The sequence below is a fragment of the Amaranthus tricolor genome, chromosome 5, assembly GCF_026212465.1.
Source record: "Amaranthus tricolor cultivar Red isolate AtriRed21 chromosome 5, ASM2621246v1, whole genome shotgun sequence".
NCBI lineage: Eukaryota > Viridiplantae > Streptophyta > Magnoliopsida > Caryophyllales > Amaranthaceae > Amaranthus > Amaranthus tricolor.
This window is the reverse complement of record NC_080051.1, coordinates 27,740,540-27,759,267: the sequence shown is the minus strand read 5'-3', so window position 1 is coordinate 27,759,267 and position 18,728 is coordinate 27,740,540. Positions and strand designations below refer to the sequence as shown.

General features: G+C 34.6%; 2 protein-coding genes across 2 annotated transcripts; both read right to left on the bottom strand.

Moving 5' to 3' along the window:
- Positions 1–213: 213 nt before the first annotated feature.
- Positions 214–3,173, bottom strand: LOC130812666 (uncharacterized). The gene is made up of 3 exons (XM_057678219.1): positions 2,832–3,173; positions 1,110–1,219; positions 214–756 (listed from the first exon to the last, which is right to left on the bottom strand). The coding sequence occupies exons 1-3, from the start codon at positions 2,995–2,997 to the stop codon at positions 472–474; spliced, it is 561 nt and encodes a 186-aa protein (XP_057534202.1). The 5' UTR covers positions 2,998–3,173; the 3' UTR covers positions 214–471.
- A 4,800-nt stretch (positions 3,174–7,973) lies between these two features.
- LOC130812664 (uncharacterized) lies at positions 7,974–16,214 on the bottom strand. Its single transcript, XM_057678216.1, has 8 exons — positions 16,023–16,214; positions 15,781–15,902; positions 12,856–12,936; positions 12,151–12,199; positions 11,906–12,002; positions 11,217–11,269; positions 10,461–10,523; positions 7,974–8,570 (listed from the first exon to the last, which is right to left on the bottom strand). Exons 2-8 carry the CDS (start codon positions 15,885–15,887, stop codon positions 8,283–8,285), a joined length of 738 nt encoding a protein of 245 aa, XP_057534199.1. The 5' UTR covers positions 15,888–15,902; positions 16,023–16,214; the 3' UTR covers positions 7,974–8,282.
- Between the last annotated feature and the right edge of the window lie 2,514 nt (positions 16,215–18,728).

Here is an 18,728-nt window from a genome sequence, read left to right as displayed (position 1 = left end):
TTTGCTCATGCTCTCTTCACCTTAGAACAATAATATTCATTAAATTATAAGTTTAATTCAGCAAAAACAAGTTTTATCTGAGTAAAAATAGTTCAACTCAACGAACATTACCATAATATTGTTCATCATTTTTTCAATGTATATAGTTGCTTTTCCTTACACATTTAGCACATGTAAATGAGAAGCTATGGAGTAGCTCCAATGACAAGTATAACAAAACTGAGAATTGTTTAAGCTCAGGCATAAACTTTCATATAATACAGGAAGCACATTTTAATCCAAAACTGTAATTTGCAATTCATTACAACTCGTCCAGATATACATAACTAAAAGAAACATATTACCTAATGAAAACACTCTTTGCAAATTAGAATTATAAAACAAAATGGCATGTTACTCTTATCATGTCTGGATACCTAAATCTATCGAATGAGCAGAAAAGCTAATAGCGTGCATTCGAGAAGCAGGAAACTATGATGTAGAATTCTGTAGGGTCTCCAGAATGTGCTCAATTCTGTACTTCATGACAGGCTGACCTTTACGTGTCTTCTTAAACATCTTTTCTCGTAAATCTTTTCGATGAGACATAGCCCTTTCCCTTTCTTCCTTCTTTGCTTTGATAATGCATTCTCTCTCAATCCTTGCTTTCTCCTGTTCTTCATGTTTCTTTTCATACAACTTCTGTAAACTGTATGACCCCTTTCTATTTTTCTTGTCTTCTTTACGCATCTCACCAACACTCTCAAATTCATTTACCTGCAAGTCAACAGTGATGCATGTTAGATCCAGTAAACTTGTCAAATAATTGGAAACAGGCGTATCAATAAGTGGTACATTTAGACTCCAACATAAAGGCTGATAGATAACAGGTAAACGGGCACTGGAAGGAAAAATTGGAGAATTCTTACCCCCATTTCAGAAACTCTAGGGTAGTAGTGATTAGTTAGGGACTAGTGCCCTCATTTGAAAAATGATAATTCCCCTACCCTTTTTTCCAACTGTCAAACTATGTACCCATGTTGCTTCTCTAGCCATTGTCCCCTATTACTCAGTATAATTGAGGTCTCCAATCAAAGCATGTCTTTCAAGTAATGAATGGAGTAAAATACCTGAATAGGTCGGACAGAAGAGGATTCATCATTATGTTGATTTTGTTGCTTCAGTATTTTCTTGTACTTGCTTACATGTTTAGCATTCTTGTAAAATTCCCTCTTCTTTTCTAAACATAACACAAAGATGTATCAACACACTAGCGCAACAAAATATCTCAAAGATTCTGTGCACACCAATATAATAAAGGACAGTAAAGAAAACGAATTTTTTTAATCTCTGATTCTCAGCCTTCACGAAAGTAACGCCCAAGTTCCATCCTAAGTGTTAAGCAGTCAATGTTCAACTAATAAATTGAAAATAAACCAGACTAGTCTAGCCTTATACCAAAGAAAGCAAAGATACCAAATCAACGAGTTCTATGCAAACAGCCTATGTCACGAGGTCAAACAATTAATTGTCCAATTATGACACCAAAAGTATCAAGTTGCATAAACAATTGAATGTCCATAACATTTAGAGATGTATTGATTCTCAGACTGGGAAATAAAAAAAATTGAATGATGAAATGGAACTTAATAGACCAGAATGGAGGTGGTTGTTCGTGTCCGGAAGGGAAGCTTAGTTTCAAAAGGCATGCGGCACACTAAGGCACAAGAGGCTGCACCTTGCCTCTATAGGCGTGCCTTTGGGATTTGGGATATTTTATTTCTACAAACTTCTGCCTGAGCCAAAGCACACCTCATGTGCTTCTGCACCTTCCATTGCGCCTTGTACACCTCTTGAACTACACCTCCTCTAGACTTTGAAAAGCTTCTTTTCTCCCTGAGCTCAGTTGCTTCCCATGTGCACTTTTTAAAGCTTATGGATATGGAAGAAGTGATCATGTTGCTATTGTGTTCCCATCATGTTATATAGTAATAGGTGGTTCTCAACCCACCCTACAGTTCTTTAGTTTGAATGTGTGCGGGCTTGCAAATATCCAAACATAAAACATTTACCAGGGCCAGTGCTGGAGGGAGAGACAGAATGTTGTGTCCTAGGTGGAGTCAATAATCAAGATGAGAGAGCTCCAAAAATCAAGAAGAAAAGTGGTTTTGTTATTTGGAGTGTGATTAATGTTGGAAATTCCGATGATGGAGATTTATGGTGCAATGATCAGAATGTAATAATCGTTTCCTACTCCCAACATCATTCTGCTGCATAAATAATTGATGATTAATATTCCTCAAAGTGTCCTCACGTCCTTGAAAATTTAAAATTCCCTCTCATTACTCGAATAACTAGACAATTAATGTCAAATAAGCAAGCTACACCACCCAAGCTTTGCTTCCAGCAATCATCATCACTATTCATGCCTCCATGTCACCCCTACTTTTCTCACTTGCTACAAGAGATTCAGCTAGTAAGCAACAATTCACAAAATTTCACTTACATAACCTCGTATCATAACTGGGAAAGACCTTTCTATAACACAGTCCATATGACGCGCTACGCTAGCAAGATATAGCAGGATTCTCAACAACAGCACACAAGATACAATTTCGAGTATGCATCAAATCTTAATCAAAATAAAGAACACTAATGAAAGCCCATGGCATTACGGAAACACATAAAATCATTTGACCTAATCAAGCCAAGAGCTAAATATAAATTTTATACCCTACAAAATGAAATCATTATACTTAATAAAAAGTGCAAAAACCCAATAAAGCAAACATCAAAATTAAACATAAAATAAGGGAAGAAAACAAAAATTGAAGAGAAAAAGAGGAACATACTTAACAAAGCAGGATTGTAAGCATTATTTCTGGACTTAGCGTTGGCAAAGGCTTCAAGAGAGAGACCCGTGCTACCGCCCAATCTCTGTATATTCTTCTTCTTATTCGATTGGACGGCGTATTTAGTTTCCCCGCCGTCGTTTTTCGAATACATAGTCTTCTTCATCTCCGTAATTCCGAAAGAGCAACTGATGGTTATGGAATAAAAATAAACCCTAATTGAGTGTAATCCTCTTCAACCCAATTAAGTATTGTAGATCGTTGAGAAATTATTTAACAACTTGACGCTAACCTACCACTACGGAACTTATTTTGCTTGTTCACTTAGAACTTTTTTTTTTTTTTTTTAAGATGCTCACTTACAACTTGGAACTTAGAAGAAAGATTGAAATAAATAAGATTATTTACCTACTTAATTCCAAATATAAGATTGGGGAAAACTTATGTCCCAAAATAAGCTTCCGTACGTCCAACCCTAGCCTCGGCAAAGTCGCTGTTACTAACAGCGAATGAGGAGAAAAAAAAAATTAAAAAGCTGAAAGTCGCTGTTACAGGAGACTTTGTGAAGCTTCACGGAAGAACGTGAAGGAGATCGCTGGGCCCCTCATTATTCTACAGGTAATACTTACTTAATATGTTAGTGCTTTGTTTCTTTTAGTAAATGTTTTTGCGTTTCGTTTACTTACGTATTATTGTAATTCATAGCTTTGGGCGTGGGAGCACATTCTCATTGGTCAACTGATGAGGAGTGTTGGACGTGGTGCATTTGCACCACCACTGCTTCCTCCCCCGCATGTGCCATATGGATCGCGGTGGTCCTTTGAAAGACGAACAAGGACCCACACTGCATCGGGCGTGGGGTTCTACCGCAATCAACTCGATCTACTACGTGCCGACCAGGTAACAACTTCACTACAACTTGTTTTGTAAGTATCAAATTGCGTAATTCACTAATCGAATTTTCACGTTTAGTTTGCATGGGACCCTTACCCCGCTGAGGCATACGCTGCATTGCCTCAGCACTCGGGCATATTGTCAGGGGCGTGGAGAGCATCTGTACCTCTGATCTGCTTCGACATAGTCGAAGTCCATCTACCTGAGCGCGTACTGCGCCAATTTGGGATGGTACAGGGCATCCCGCCTCCATGTGACACAGAAGCGGAGCTCCACAACTCTCGCAAGGGCCGGGATCCCAAGAACTGGCTGGAGCTCAACTGGCGCCATGTCGCTCGTTGGGAGCACAGGCTAGAGCTGCTGGCCTAAGGTGCGCCGATCGACGCTACAGACGCACCTACTACGGCGGATTACATGCCGTGGTTCCTCTCCATCACTCGTCGATGGATGACACCACGAGGTATCATGGCGGCAGCCCAGTAAGTTCCCGCAGCACCGACGATGACACACTTTGTAAGAATTCTTCAACTTTGATTATTATCCATACAACTTACACTTTAAACATTTCATTAATAATTAAGTCTTACTGCAGGCACAGGGCATTGCATCAGTCATTGGCTCCTCCCAAGAGGAGCCCGTACGGGAGATTACCCAAGGCATACTCCTAGGCACGCAGTTTCAACACTTCATTCCGGAAGTAACTGCGCCCCACACCACTACGTACGAGTACGAGTCATCTCCTCATCAAACAGATGTTCATCTTGAGGAGGTTGACTTAACGTGCCCGGACTACGGTGTCGGGTCCTCACAGGGTGCCACATCATCACACTATCAATCCCCTCCCCTACCCGAGCGTCATGCGACTGCATCTTACTATCGTAGGAGGCGTCGTAAACCGTCACAATTAGACAGTGTACAGGAGGAGGATTAGCATTACAATAGTTTTGTAATTATTGAACATTTGTACATACTCATTTGTAACTGTTGGTCTTTTGTGTGTAAATTGTAACATATATGTACATGTATATATTTTTACCGTAGTATCACACGTTTATTATGAGTGAATTGATGTTAACTACTTAAACTTTTGGGCGATGAATCATTCCGCGAACAATGCAGCATAAATTTAATCAAAAACAAACATACAATCATATTCAAATAAGGATGTTGCTATTCAACATTCAACACAATTTCAAGCAAGTTCAACAAATCCAAATCCAATTACATACTTCATGCATTAAGTTAAGCTAGCGTCCGTAACTAAGAAGGCTTATTTAACTTTCTCATAATTCTTTCAGTCTCTTCTTTCCTATGTGCCATATCATCCATTTGTCTCTTTAGATTAAATACCTCATCTTTAAGCTCTTGTTTTTCCTTCTCAAGCCGTATTATTAAGTCTCTCTGCCATTTTGTACCCTCCGGAACAATCCAGCGAAAGTATGTGCATCCTAATCCGTCAGCCATGTAGAAAGGACAAGCAACAAATTCACGCCCTGGATCGAAGTCGCTCCAATCAATATTAATCTCAACTTCATAACCACAATCACAAAGCTCTTCAATACAATGCTCCTTTGACATCTACATAATACATATAATATAGTAACGTTAGTGAACTTTCAAAAATAATATTTACATTTACAATAATAAAACTAACAAAATACCTTATAACTTTAACAATTGATTGAAAAGTATGAGAAATGATGTAGAATGGATAAAATGAAGTATGAGAAATGATGGACCTATTTATACAACAACATTACAACGGCTATTTTCACATTCCTAACGACTATTTTTCTAATTAACAACGGCTAGTTTAGTTTTTAAATTTAAAAAAAAAAAATTAAAAAGCTGAAAGTCGCTGTTACTAACAGCGACTTTCAGCTTTTTAATTTTTTTTTTTTTTCTCCTCATTCGCTGTTAGTAACAGCGACTTTGCCGAGGCTAGGGTTGGACGTACGGAAGCTTATTTTGGGACATAAGTTTTGCCCAATCTTATATTTGTAAATAAGTAGGTAAATAATCTTATTTATTTCAATCTTTCAACTTAGAAGTACCTTTTCCTATTTTTCTTTTTTATACTAGTTAGCCCAACAATAGAAGCACTTAAACACAAATTCTTGTGAGAGACAGTCTCTTTGAGAGACCATCTCTAAATAGGCCGACCCATTGTATATTTTTTAAAATATAGTAAGTAGGAATTAAGAATGATGTAAGTAGACATTTAAGATATTAAAAGTAGGCATTAAGGATACCGTAAGTAAGCATTAAGGATAATATAAGTAAGCATTAATAATACGGTAAGTAGTTATTAATCTTTAATGGGCTGAACTTGAGATACGTCTCTCAAAAAGACGGTCTCTCAAGAGACTAGCTGGGAGTTTAATATGTGCAAAATGTCTAAACGCTCGGGTAAAGTGCTCGATCCAAAATAAAATTCATATATTTTTACTTATTAAAGTGATTTAAAGAAAAATAAACTTATCTTAAATTCGTTTACATTAATTAAAATTAATTAAAATAAAATTCATATGTTGCCCTTATGTTAAGCAAGAATTTAGTTTGTGAGATTTAGAGATATTAATGAATTTAGATAATTTTTTGAAAAAGAGAGGGTAAAATTGGAACTTTAAGAAAAAAAATTACAACATAGTAACAAAGATCACGACAAATAAGAAAAGAGTTATTTTTAGACCTGATCATGGGCAGTCTGGCCCAATTCGGCCCGAAAAAGTGAGGGTTTGGGCAGAAAATAAGTGGCCCGAATTTTTGGTAGACGGGTTTGGGATTAGCGTTTAGCTTGTGGGCTAGCCCGGCCTGACCCGAAAAGTCATGGGTTTTGGCGCTTGCATTAACATTATTGATATCATTTAATATTGTTCTAGGTCCGTCCCAATTGAAATAATTGTTTGACATAATTAAATTTTATTCTCATTAATTTTCTTTGGTGCTATTTATATTATGAAAAAATTGCCTCTATTAGATTGCTTAACGATTGGCGTAATAATTTCAAATAATCAATGTACTTAGTTTTTCTTTTCAGTTTGTTTCTTTTTTCCAGAATATTCTTTAGATTGTTAATCTGATTTGCTGCCATATTTCTATACGAAAACAATATACTTTTTTATGTAGTAATGTTAAACTACATGCTCCTATATGAAATAATTAAAACCGTTAGTACATGTACTAAAATATTGGAAAATAACATCTTAATTAATTTTAAAGAAGACAAATACAATTCCGTTTCAAAGAATTTAAAATGTTTGAGCTAATATATTAGAGTTGTATAATAAAATAAACAAAATATTATAATGTATACATAATATATAACATAGGCCCGCAAGCCCGCATATTACGGGTTTGGGCAGGAACTTTTAGGCCCGCACTTCGGCCCGGCCCGCATCATCTGTTTTTTCCCACCTGGCCCGGCCCGGCCCAGTGTTTGATCAGGTCTAGTTATTTTATACTTCTACTTCACAATAAGACCTCAAATACTAGTCAATATTAATTTGTACTTTTTAAAAAAAAAATTATCTAAAATAATCAAATTTTTTCATAATTACAATAATCCTATATATTGATTAATCATGAATAATCGCAACTTTGAAGGGCATTTTTCTTGTGTAAACCCAGTAATCGAATGACTAGTTAAAGCAAGTTTTATTTTTTTAAAAAAAACATCAATTAAAATAAATTGTTAAAAAAAAATATTACTCTATAAAATTATACAAAAAATTTCTGATTTTTTTTATTTTTCAAAATTTTTATGTAAATTTTCAAAATTTTTCTCCAAGTTCACATTAATTTTCAATTTATTTTTTGGTAAATTATCTACTATAGCAGGTTATTGGATTATCCAAGTTTACTCTGAAGAAATAACCCTAAAGTTGGGATTATTCAAGGTTAATCAACAAGTGAAAATATTGTAGAAAAATCATGAAAAAGTTGAATTATTCTAGATAATTTTTCCTAATTTTTTGTCCAATTATTTCTAAATTTTAAATTTTTTTAAAAAATAAATAGAACCTTAAAAAATATACTTAAGTCATTTTTTAAAAAAGTACACAAATATCGTGGATTAACGACTTAAAATTCATAGCTAAAGTGTTAGTTACGCGCAAAGGTGTGACACAATTTGCGGTAGTCTATTTGTATGACCAGCTCTAGTAAAATTATATTTATGTAATGTTTTCTAAAATTATATTTATGTAATGTTTTCCCGTCAATTTGCAATTTATGATGCTTTCGAAATTAGAATACAACTTAGTACTTACTATCACAATTCCATTAGGAATGTATTATAATTTGAAGATAAAATCACAAATAATAACGCATTGAAATCTATGAACACAATCTTGAATCTTGATATCCAAATTCCCACATCATGAATCAACACCGAATTTTCCAAAAAACCCTGAAGTAGTAGCGTTACAACGTGATATGTAATGAATCAAGCTCCATAAAATAACTACCAATTTGTTCAAATGGCAGCACTATCAATGGTACAAAAGATATTAGCTCTTGCTCAGGTAAAACAGCTGCTCCTACTCGCATAAAAGACTACGAATTGTTGGATTGAGGGTTTGTCTCTGATGAGCTTATGATCTCTTCAAAGGTATCCATGTCAATGGTAATACCATCATCCGCTCCAGCTTCTACTTCGGTCATTACCTCATCTTTTACTCCGGTCATTGGTTCCTCGCCATTTTCCACAAGATTGGAATGTGGGGGCAAAGATGATTGAGGCAGTGGAGTGACATCCTCAACCTGCTCTGAAGCATCTGCTAGTTTCACAGTTGGAGGATACGGATCCGTAGATTTTGTTAAAGTACTTGTCACCAGCAGATTCTGTTGAATAAAACATATTTTTTAGATGGTGACGCATAATACAGATCCTGGAAATACTAAGGCCATTATAAAGTTGCCGAAAGATCAATAGTATACAATGGTCAGCTGGACATATGTCTAATACCACAACATAAACATCCAAAACGATCACAAGTTACATTGTAACAGCTCAATAACTGGAATTTTGTGAAGTGCACCTAAGGGATCAGGCATGGATGGGCGATGGGCTGGGGCGCTTCAATAGGGCTAGGCAGGAGATTGCACTTGGCGAGCACTTCAGACGGCCTTATAGCGCCTAGCGAGCGCCTCAAAGAGTCTTTCGATCTTGGCCTCTGAAGAAGACCATGTGATGTACTTGATCTGTTTATTGTTTCATTTACTGTTTTTAATTATTTTATCTTCTCTTTCTTGATTTCTCTTCTCTTCTTCTGGGTTTTTTCTAGGGCTCCTCAGTCCTCACACTAAAAGCTAGTCATCGCTTGGAGCCTAGCACCTAAGCTTTGGGGATCCTTAGCGCCTTAAGTCACCTCACGGCTCACGCCTTTTAAATCTAAGTAGATCATAATAAAGCCCAGCATAGCTACTTTATCAATATACAAACAGACTAGAAGTAGCATGGGATATTTTCAAACTTTACTCGTAGCAGGAACAGGTTCAGTTGCATCAGTCAAGGATGGTAACAGGATCCTCAGCACATCATGCCAGGCCATATTCTAACGTCCGTTCTTGTAAACTCACTTCAGAAGACTACAAATATCTTGGTTTCAAACTGTTACAAATTAAGGTATATTTGGTTCATAGTCGACAGAATAGCTGAGAGCTTAAAATAGATTGGGCTGAGTCCGATAGAATTGGCATGTGCTACCATTTACTTCAGTACTTTAGTACGAAGAACGGGTGTTTGAAGCAACTTTAAATTCAAGTCATATAATGTTTACCAGCTCCATGCAACATCATATTGAACGATAAATGATTTGACATTTTGACGTGTCATGTTCAACTTAAGAAGTTTACAAAATGTTGCACATCAATTTTGGAAAAAACGTGATAGCCAAATAACTTAACTTTTTATCAGCTAAAAGGAAGATACAGTTCAAATCACACAAATTACACAATTTAAATCATTCTTAAAAGTGAAAGTGAATTACTTCTACTATTTAAGGTACAGACTCTGGCCATTTTGGATTGTTTGGAATAAGGTTTTGGGTCATGTTTGAGAACGTAACTGTGTTAGGTTCAGAATTTTCAGTTGCACTGAAATAAGATTATAGGTAAGTAATAACATCCAATTAAGTCTTCATAATTTGATATACATCTCCTTGTCTGGAGCGAGTTAGTTTCGGGCGGCAAGGGTCAATTACATCTACGCGGGTAGTCAGTCCTATTTGGCCAAAAGAAAACCTGATATCAGAGTACGACCTTTTTGTAGTATATTTCCACAGAACTGAATAACTGATTAATACCAGACATTACATGATTTTATGGGACATCAACTAGTCCTAAATGTCTATGCTTGCGTTCTAGTTTTACTATCCATACATGCAATTTAGTTTACAAGGTTGCCTATCATGATGTAAAAGATTAAAGAGTACTCCCGTTGTCTCCATGAATTTGCCTCATAAACTATTTTGGCCGTTCTTTCGAGTTTGCCACTTTGGAGAGGTGCGCCCGACCCCGCCAATGTTTTCTCTTAACATAGTTCCCCTATAGGGCAAACTCTTGGGGACAGATGAGAACTAAATCATCTATACACAATAAAAACTGAAGTACACTTTGGTTCAATAATGTTTAACAAACAAGCACAATGATTCTGAATACAGAATAAAGATTCTTTTAACATGCAGCTAAGATTACAGTCAGGATGTGCAATTATATACTAGTATAGCATACCTTTTCTAGTGCAAGCACAAGTTTAGACAGGTTAGGGTAGATAGTCCGTGCATTCAGTAAAATCTGTTAAAGCACACAACGTTAAAATTCAGTGTCAATAACTCAAATAACATGCAAAGCTTAAACATGTAAAAGCCAAAAGGACACAGGCAATCAGTCAACCACACATCCAGGTGCATCTTCATTTTAAGTGAAAATGAGCGTAAAAAGCCAAAAGAAGCAACTTGACTTCTAATTCCAGCACCTAAAGACATTTACACATAGTACATGCTTGTGTTTGTTTCCCAGCACGACAGTATCGAGAGTTGTACTTTTTAGTGCTTAAAACATAAAATCTCAATTCAAAAGTTCACATTCTAAAGTTTTGTCCAACATTTATAGAAGAAACAAAAATTCGGAATGATATCAATCACACTACAAAGTAAGAGATGGAATTATTCAGAGACAAGATGAAGAATGAACTACTGAAATGAGTCACAAAATCAACCCAAAAGGTCAAATCCAAACTGGCAAGATAAGTGAATAGAAAACTACAACAAAGTTCTTGGAGATTGAGCAGGGCCATCATCATTTCTTACTCCTAAGTTCAGCATTATCTTTTCATAAGTCGATATTTATTTTCCATATGCAGCTGCGGGAAACATCAACGTCTAGACACTCACTAATGAGAACCAACGAAGCTGTAGGTCTGGCAACTTTCCGTAACAGAATCAAAGCAATCAATGCAAAATCATTAACACATAATATCCAACTTACCTCGCACAGTCTTTGCAATGTGAATGGTGGCCCTTCTATAAAGCTGACTAGAGCTGTACATAAACGAAAATGTTTCAAATTTACCATCAGGTATAGAATCTATATATGAGTCGAATATATCACTTAAGTTGCATTCACAATTATGCTCCACAAAACAACAAAATCAGAAAAGAAATCTAAAAGGATCACACCTGCCATCCAACCCATGAATGCAATAGTTAGCATAGTTGCACTTTGTAATCATGTCATCAATGATATATCATGAGATTTGACGGGTTGAGTGACTGAAAATCATGGCATCAGTGATATATCATGAAACTTAACTAATTGAATGATTGAATAGTTCAACATTCACTCTCTCACTAAGCTTTTCGTCTTGCTTCTTGCTAAACTCATAGTCGTTATGCTTGTTTGATTTCACATAGGTAATATACCAGATAACTTATTTATAAGAAAAACATTTAATAAATTTTGTATGCTGTGTCAAAAATAGAGAGCGGTTGTTGATATTATGTGGCTGAGGTGTGCCCCTAAAGTTAAAGGGTATGTTTTGTCGAATGATTTTTGAATTTTGGGTCAATATAAAGAATGACAAATAAGAAATTGCAACTCCAACAACAGAAGCGTCTAATGCCATAGACAATACCAACACGCAATAAGAGACAGTAAGGGTTTTGATAGAACATTACCTTCCTCCAAACTTTTCACCAACTGCACATAACCCTCCAACATAGAACGATTTTGTTGATCCTCAGGAGATTGTGCTTCTGGATATTCCGAAAGAACCTTGATATTCAAAGTTACATGTAACAAGGCAATATCATAATCCCAACAGAAGATAAATTCAAATTATATTTCCATGCAGCAAAAACATATTTTACATCGTCACTTTGAATTGACGAAGACCTTACATACAAGCATACCTCAACATTACCTGCTTCAACTGAAAGAACAGCATGCTTTTCAGCTCATCCCAATCATGCCTGATTCACAAAACAAAGAGAGGGAAAATGTTCACTCACAACCATGAAATAACCTTTCATAAAAATATCACAATGTTCTACTTATCCATCCACAAGATTCCAAAAAAATTAAGCAGGTTGCAGATATACAATTACCAAAATCAAGAATTTCAATTAAACACTAGTATGTCCATAATCAAAGGTCAAAAGGAAAAAAAAAAAAAAAAAAAAAAAAGAAAAAAAAAAAGAGCCTTAAGTTATAACAAAGGTAAGGTACCAAGGTTGCATAGATTTAAAGCCCCACTACTCCCCCTTGATAGGAGCCATTGCAATGACAATGAGGTAATGAAATGTGATATAAGTTTGTTTGTGTGCATGCACGAGCTTGTGTATCTCTGTGTATTATTATGTACGTAAAATATCTAGATGTGAATGTGTGGATGCAGATGTGTATGCTGAGTACGCACATGTTTGTAAAGCAAAATCTATAAAATATTGACTGCTTTAAAAATACATGCCAAACAAGGCAGAACATGCAGTTCAAAGAATGTGCACAAAGCTGAAAAATAACAAAATGGTCCACATATCTCAAGCAAATGGGCGTGTAATCCAAGTCCCATATCACAGATTCACATAACAGATATATGTGCAACCAAAAGTTGGGAATAAAAACATACCAAAACTTTCCAGTTGAAGCTATGATTTCCAACACCCCCTTCACCTCTTCTGCGGAGAGCTTCTGATCATATTCACCACCTCTAGATGAAAAACATGACATGAATCAACAAAAAATATGCATAAATTTACAAGATGACAAACATGAAAAAACAAGGGTAACAATAAAATATTTCATACTTCACACTCAAAACAGTCCTTCATCGCAGAAATGGATCGATAAATTCTGAACCCAGAAAAGACAAAAGAAAGAAATTGACCATATCCAAAATAAAAATAGCCAATAAATTGTAGTTTCACTAAACTCTACTTGTCCTCATAATAATCAATTACATTTATTTTGCAGTTCTGGGACACGCACTACCCTTGATATAGTCTCCCATAACAGCCAGTATTTAGGTCAATCTTGTTATATTGTAATAAAAAGGTAACAGACCCTAAGCAAATGCAAATTGGAAGTGAAGTTATTATAAGGTGCACTACGTTAGTGCCACATGAGAATCTACATAAGTATAACAATTATCCAGGTATCCTGTATTATAACTTTCGAACTATTCATGCTTATTTTCATTGTAGTATCGCATTCTTATTTTCACACTGGTTGTGGTATCGCATTCTTATTATAAGATGATGTTATTATAAGGTGCAGTATATTAGTGCCCCAAGAAATGAGAAATGAGATTCTTGTTATTTTTGTAATAAAAAGGTTACATGTTTATTTTCACACTAGTTGTGGTATCGCATTCTCCATATGTCCTGTGTTATGAATTTTGAATCATGAACATGACACATGGTCAAGCTTCGAAAATCGAGTGTACAAAACATAAAAATAAAGTCTGTACATGCAAAAACAATTACATTTATTTTGCAGTTCTGGGACACGCACTACCCTTGATATAGTCTCCCATAACAGCCAGTATTTAAGTCAATCTTGTTATATTGTAATAAAAAGGTAACAGACCCTAAGCAAATGCAAATTGGAAGTGAAGTTATTATAAGGTGCAGTACGTTAGTGCCACATGAGAATCTACATAAGTATAACAATTATCCAGGTATCCTGTATTATAACTTTCGAACTATTCATGCTTATTTTCATTGTTTGTAGTATCGCATTCTTATTTTCACACTGGTTGTAGTATCGCATTCTTATTATAAGATGATGTTATTATAAGGTGCAGTATATTAGTGCCCCAAGAAATGAGAAATGAGATTCTTGTTATTTTTGTAATAAAAAGGTTACATGTTTATTTTCACACTAGTTGTGGTATCGCATTCTCCATATGTCCTGTGTTATGAATTTTGAATCAAGAACATGACACATGGTCAAGCTTCGAAAATCGAGTGTACAAAACATAAAAATAAAGTCTGTACATGCAAAAACAGAGGCAAAATCTTACAAAATCATCATATAATAAGCTTAGTGGAATTTCATATGATGAGTATGCTACATAGTACATACCACTTGATAATATCTTCCTGTAGTATCAATCAACCATAAATTCCTCTTTATGGTAGATTTTTTATTGGGGTGTGATTTTTCATTATAGACTTCCCAACTGTTAAAAGCATCCATCAGTAATTCAAGTAAATGAAGTATAGATTTTTTACCATTAACTTAGAATCTTGCTCAAATGTTAAAAAATGTGATATTCACATCACAGCCACTTCTCAATAACCCTTAACTTTTCACTATCACCTAGCACTAGCAGGCATCATCAAAGCTAGCAGTTTTGTCAATGCAGAGCAAGAGGGCGCAGCAAAACCTAAACTCAAAAAATTAATTTATGAATATATCACTTGATGCCTAAAGACGCTAATGCAAGTAAGTCAATCAAGAATATTTAAAGCAATAAAAATTTCAGTGTATGCTACAAAAGCTATTTAAGCATTTAAAATGCATCTAAAGTTGTCAAACAAAATTTGAAACTTTTACGCCTCGACAACCCTAGTTCCCATTCAACCCCTCGAGTATATGCTGCAGTCCCTCTCCCATGTAAATTTTGAGTGCTACCTTGATATTTTTCCTTCATATGTCTACTGGAGACAAGAAAGTTCATTAAGCCACAGAATGTAAAAGAATGGATGCACACTCTTACATTTTCACGGATATACATAGAATACAAACTCTGATAACGGAAAAAAGAGAATAGTTGTTGCATTTGAAACAATGACTTAAGCATACTGTATTTGCTCATAGTTTTAGCTATTTTCTTGTTTGTATGATACCAAAAAGACTTTCAGAGACCTCCAATGCACCTCCTCTCCCTGCTCTATAACATAGGAAATTAGGTATATTGTAATAAGCTGTGGGCTGAATAGAGAAAGACGATTCAACCATCAAGTTTTCTAAAGCATATCAATTATTTCCTCTCTTCCCTCCCCTCTCAGCCAATTTTGTTGTGCCACAAAAACTAAATATCAATTATGATAACAAGAGTTCGAATGATATCAATCTAAAGCTGGTTAAAGAATAAAGACAACTGACAGCATGAAATCAGCAATGACCTCTATGCCTGTTCAGATTTGGGTTTGCCAAAAACTAAATCGGGATGCTCGGATTCAGTTTTTCCTAGTGAATGGAGTACGGGTATGGATTGTGTATCACCTTCCCTCAGAATCCTGCTTTCGAGCGGGATATTGGGTATGATGATGATGATGATAGCTTTGTATTCACTAGACTTTTGTCCATAACTATTGAACTTCGGAGGGAGTATAATTAACAAAAATGCCCTTAAAACACAAATCATTGCAACCCAAGTGAGCATGCTGCCACATAACAATTCAATTTTCCAAAACCCTAAGAATCATAAAGTCTACACAGAAGGGTAGGTCAATCGATTTCTAGAAATACTTTCGGAAAACAATACAGATCCCGGAAAAAATAACCAAATATTGATAGTAGAAAACCTAAGAAAATAGAAAAGTACCCATTAGATTCTGAAACGGGAGGAACAAGGTTATCGTGATCGTGATGCACTACAACATCGGATGAATTGGGCGTGGGCTGAGAATCCTCGATTGGTGATAAATCCATTCTACCAGAGCCTCACTGTGTATACAAAGAATAAAAAGAAAATATTGAAATAAAATTCAAGTAAAGAAATAGAAACTTAAAACGAAAATCATATATGATATGATCATATGATAGAGGAAGGCGTAGAGAGAAAACCTTTCGATTATGGCGGATTTGGTAAGGGGGTGTTTGAAGTGTGAGAGTGTGACACCAGAAACCGAATGATGTAGCGACAAGCCGACAAGAAAGGAAGGATCAAGGATGTGGGTTTATAGTGTGCTAGTGCACTCAAGTAAACGATAATGAGCTATACTCTTGTGACTTGTGAGTTGCGAGAGCCCCCTCCAATTCACCACTAATAACCCATTTGATTTTCGAACATTATTCATCATATTCATAATTTGTATTTTATTATTATTTTATAAATTAAAACATAGTTGAGTAGGATCTTCGTCTCATGATTATTCATATCAACTTTTCATAATTTTTAATTATACACAATTAGAGATTTTAATAATTAAATAAGTGTATTGGATAGGGTGCATAAAACAAATAGGACATTAGTAGTGAATTGAAGGGAGTATTAATTAAGCCATTTTATATTTGTGAGTGTGACTCGTATAAAAAATTGTGATACAATAATACTCCCTCCAACAGATTCCATCAAAATGAAACAATAGGAAATGGGACAGAGTCGCAAAGATAAAAAATACGTGGTGATATTAAATTGAGTAAATATAATTAAAATGAAGTAAAACAAGTTTAAATAATAGTTTAGAAATGAAATGTTGCAAAGTAAAATAGAAAATTTAAAATATACATATCGACAAACTCATTGAGATAAATGGAGTACAACAGCAAAGGTGAAGACCAAAGTCCAAAACTAAGGGTTGTTATCCGGTCGGATTAATTGCAGGTCTTGGGGCATTTTTAGTTAGATTATGTTGGGTACCTGGTGAATTAAGTCGCGTTTAGGTCGATAACATGTGGATGTAAGTCATATTTCGTTAACCATGTTTTCGATTGATATCGCATATATGCATATCGATGATGGTTATAATGTAATCAATTTTATATTGAGTCTCGGGTCAACTTCGGGTCAATTACAAGTCATCAAAACCTAGGTCAACCTATGGGTTGAATGCAAATCGATATCGAATGATTTTGTGCATCTTATCAAATTTTTACCACCACACACAGGTTGTTCACTAACAGGGTGAAAGAATTACTCTTATGAGAGATTGTCTCTTGGTGAGACGACCTCAAATAAGGAGTATATAATCTCATAATAGGAATATGATGAATTATTTTAACCCATGTATGAGGCATATCTCTCAGTGAAACTGTCTCATATAAAAATTTGTGAAAATTGAAAATCAAATGATAACAAGGCACACTAGATACTACCAGAGTCCGAAAGTGAAAAATTGAAATGCTGATTTTTTTTTATTCTCAAAATAAGTTTCGATAAATTTTAATTTTCAAATTTAGTGCCTCCATGTTCGAGTCTAAAAGAAAAAAAAATTACCACAATTATGTTTGCCAGTTGCCACCACTAATAGCGAACAAAAGAATTTGAATTATTTTGACCAGTTTATTTGTTTGTTATTAGTAACAGTGAATAAATATCTGATCTCAATTTTGGCATAAAAATGATTATTTTGAATTTTTTTAAAAATAATAAGTTTATTTTTAAAAATTTATGTCCAAAAGTATTGTACACAAATTCTTGTATAAGACGGTCTCACCGAGATGTGACTTATACTTAGTTAAATAGCACAATAATAAAAACTTTTTGCATAATAAACCTTTTGTATGGATTGATTTCACGGTCAGACAATCTCATACATATTAATTATAATTATAATGGGCCTCATTCATCCAATTTGGGCCTTCGTTAGGTGCAATGTTTACTGAGAGAGTTCACTTATATAAATTCCCCGCTTTCTCCACAAACCCTAAAACTTGGTAAGATTTCTTTTTCGGTGAACCAAATTATTTCCGATTTCAAATTCCATCGCAAATTTTGTTAATTTTAACGTCTAATCTGATTAGGAAGATGAAATTGCCGATGATGAAAAGGTAAAAAGAGGAGTGGCATCAACAATTATTGCGCACCCAAATTTAGTTTGGGGTTGTTGTTGCTATGACGAATGTGCCTATATGCTAATCTGATGGCAATTCTTCTTCTGTTTTTTGTTTTTCGATTCCTACTAGCATTTAATCCTTCTCTTCTTATCTATTTTTTTAAAATCTATTTTTCAAGATTTAACGATTTGAGATTTATTTTTCTCATCTTTTTTCATACTTTTCGATTGTAATTCGAACAAAAAAGTATGAACTGATTACATGATGTCCCGCATAAATATTTATATGAAAACGAAGAAGAATACTTCTGAGACTTTATCATAATTTGTAAAAAAAAAAAATAAATAAAATGAACTCATTTATACATAATTATAGCATAATCTAAAAATTCATGAAATGGTTGAAGATAATATGCTTCTGAGTTCTGTCGAACAACGGTGGTGCCTTTCAATCTATCACAAAAGTGCGCCAAATAAAATTCTAACATAGCGACTGATAATTAGCATCAAATGGGGGAATACTGAAATAGAAATTTAAGCTCAGTGTAATTTTATTGAAAATATCTATTGATTAGTTTAATATCTACACTTATTTACTTTAATTATTTCACTTTTTTCAAGTAGCGTTTAAGAATCAAAAATTGAATTGAAAAGTTGAAATTTAATTTTGAAATTTGCAAATTATGAATTTCAAATTCAAATTTATTATTTAGATTTTCAATTTTTAAATTCAAATTCTAACATTATTTGGCAAAAAAATGAGGAAATGCAATTT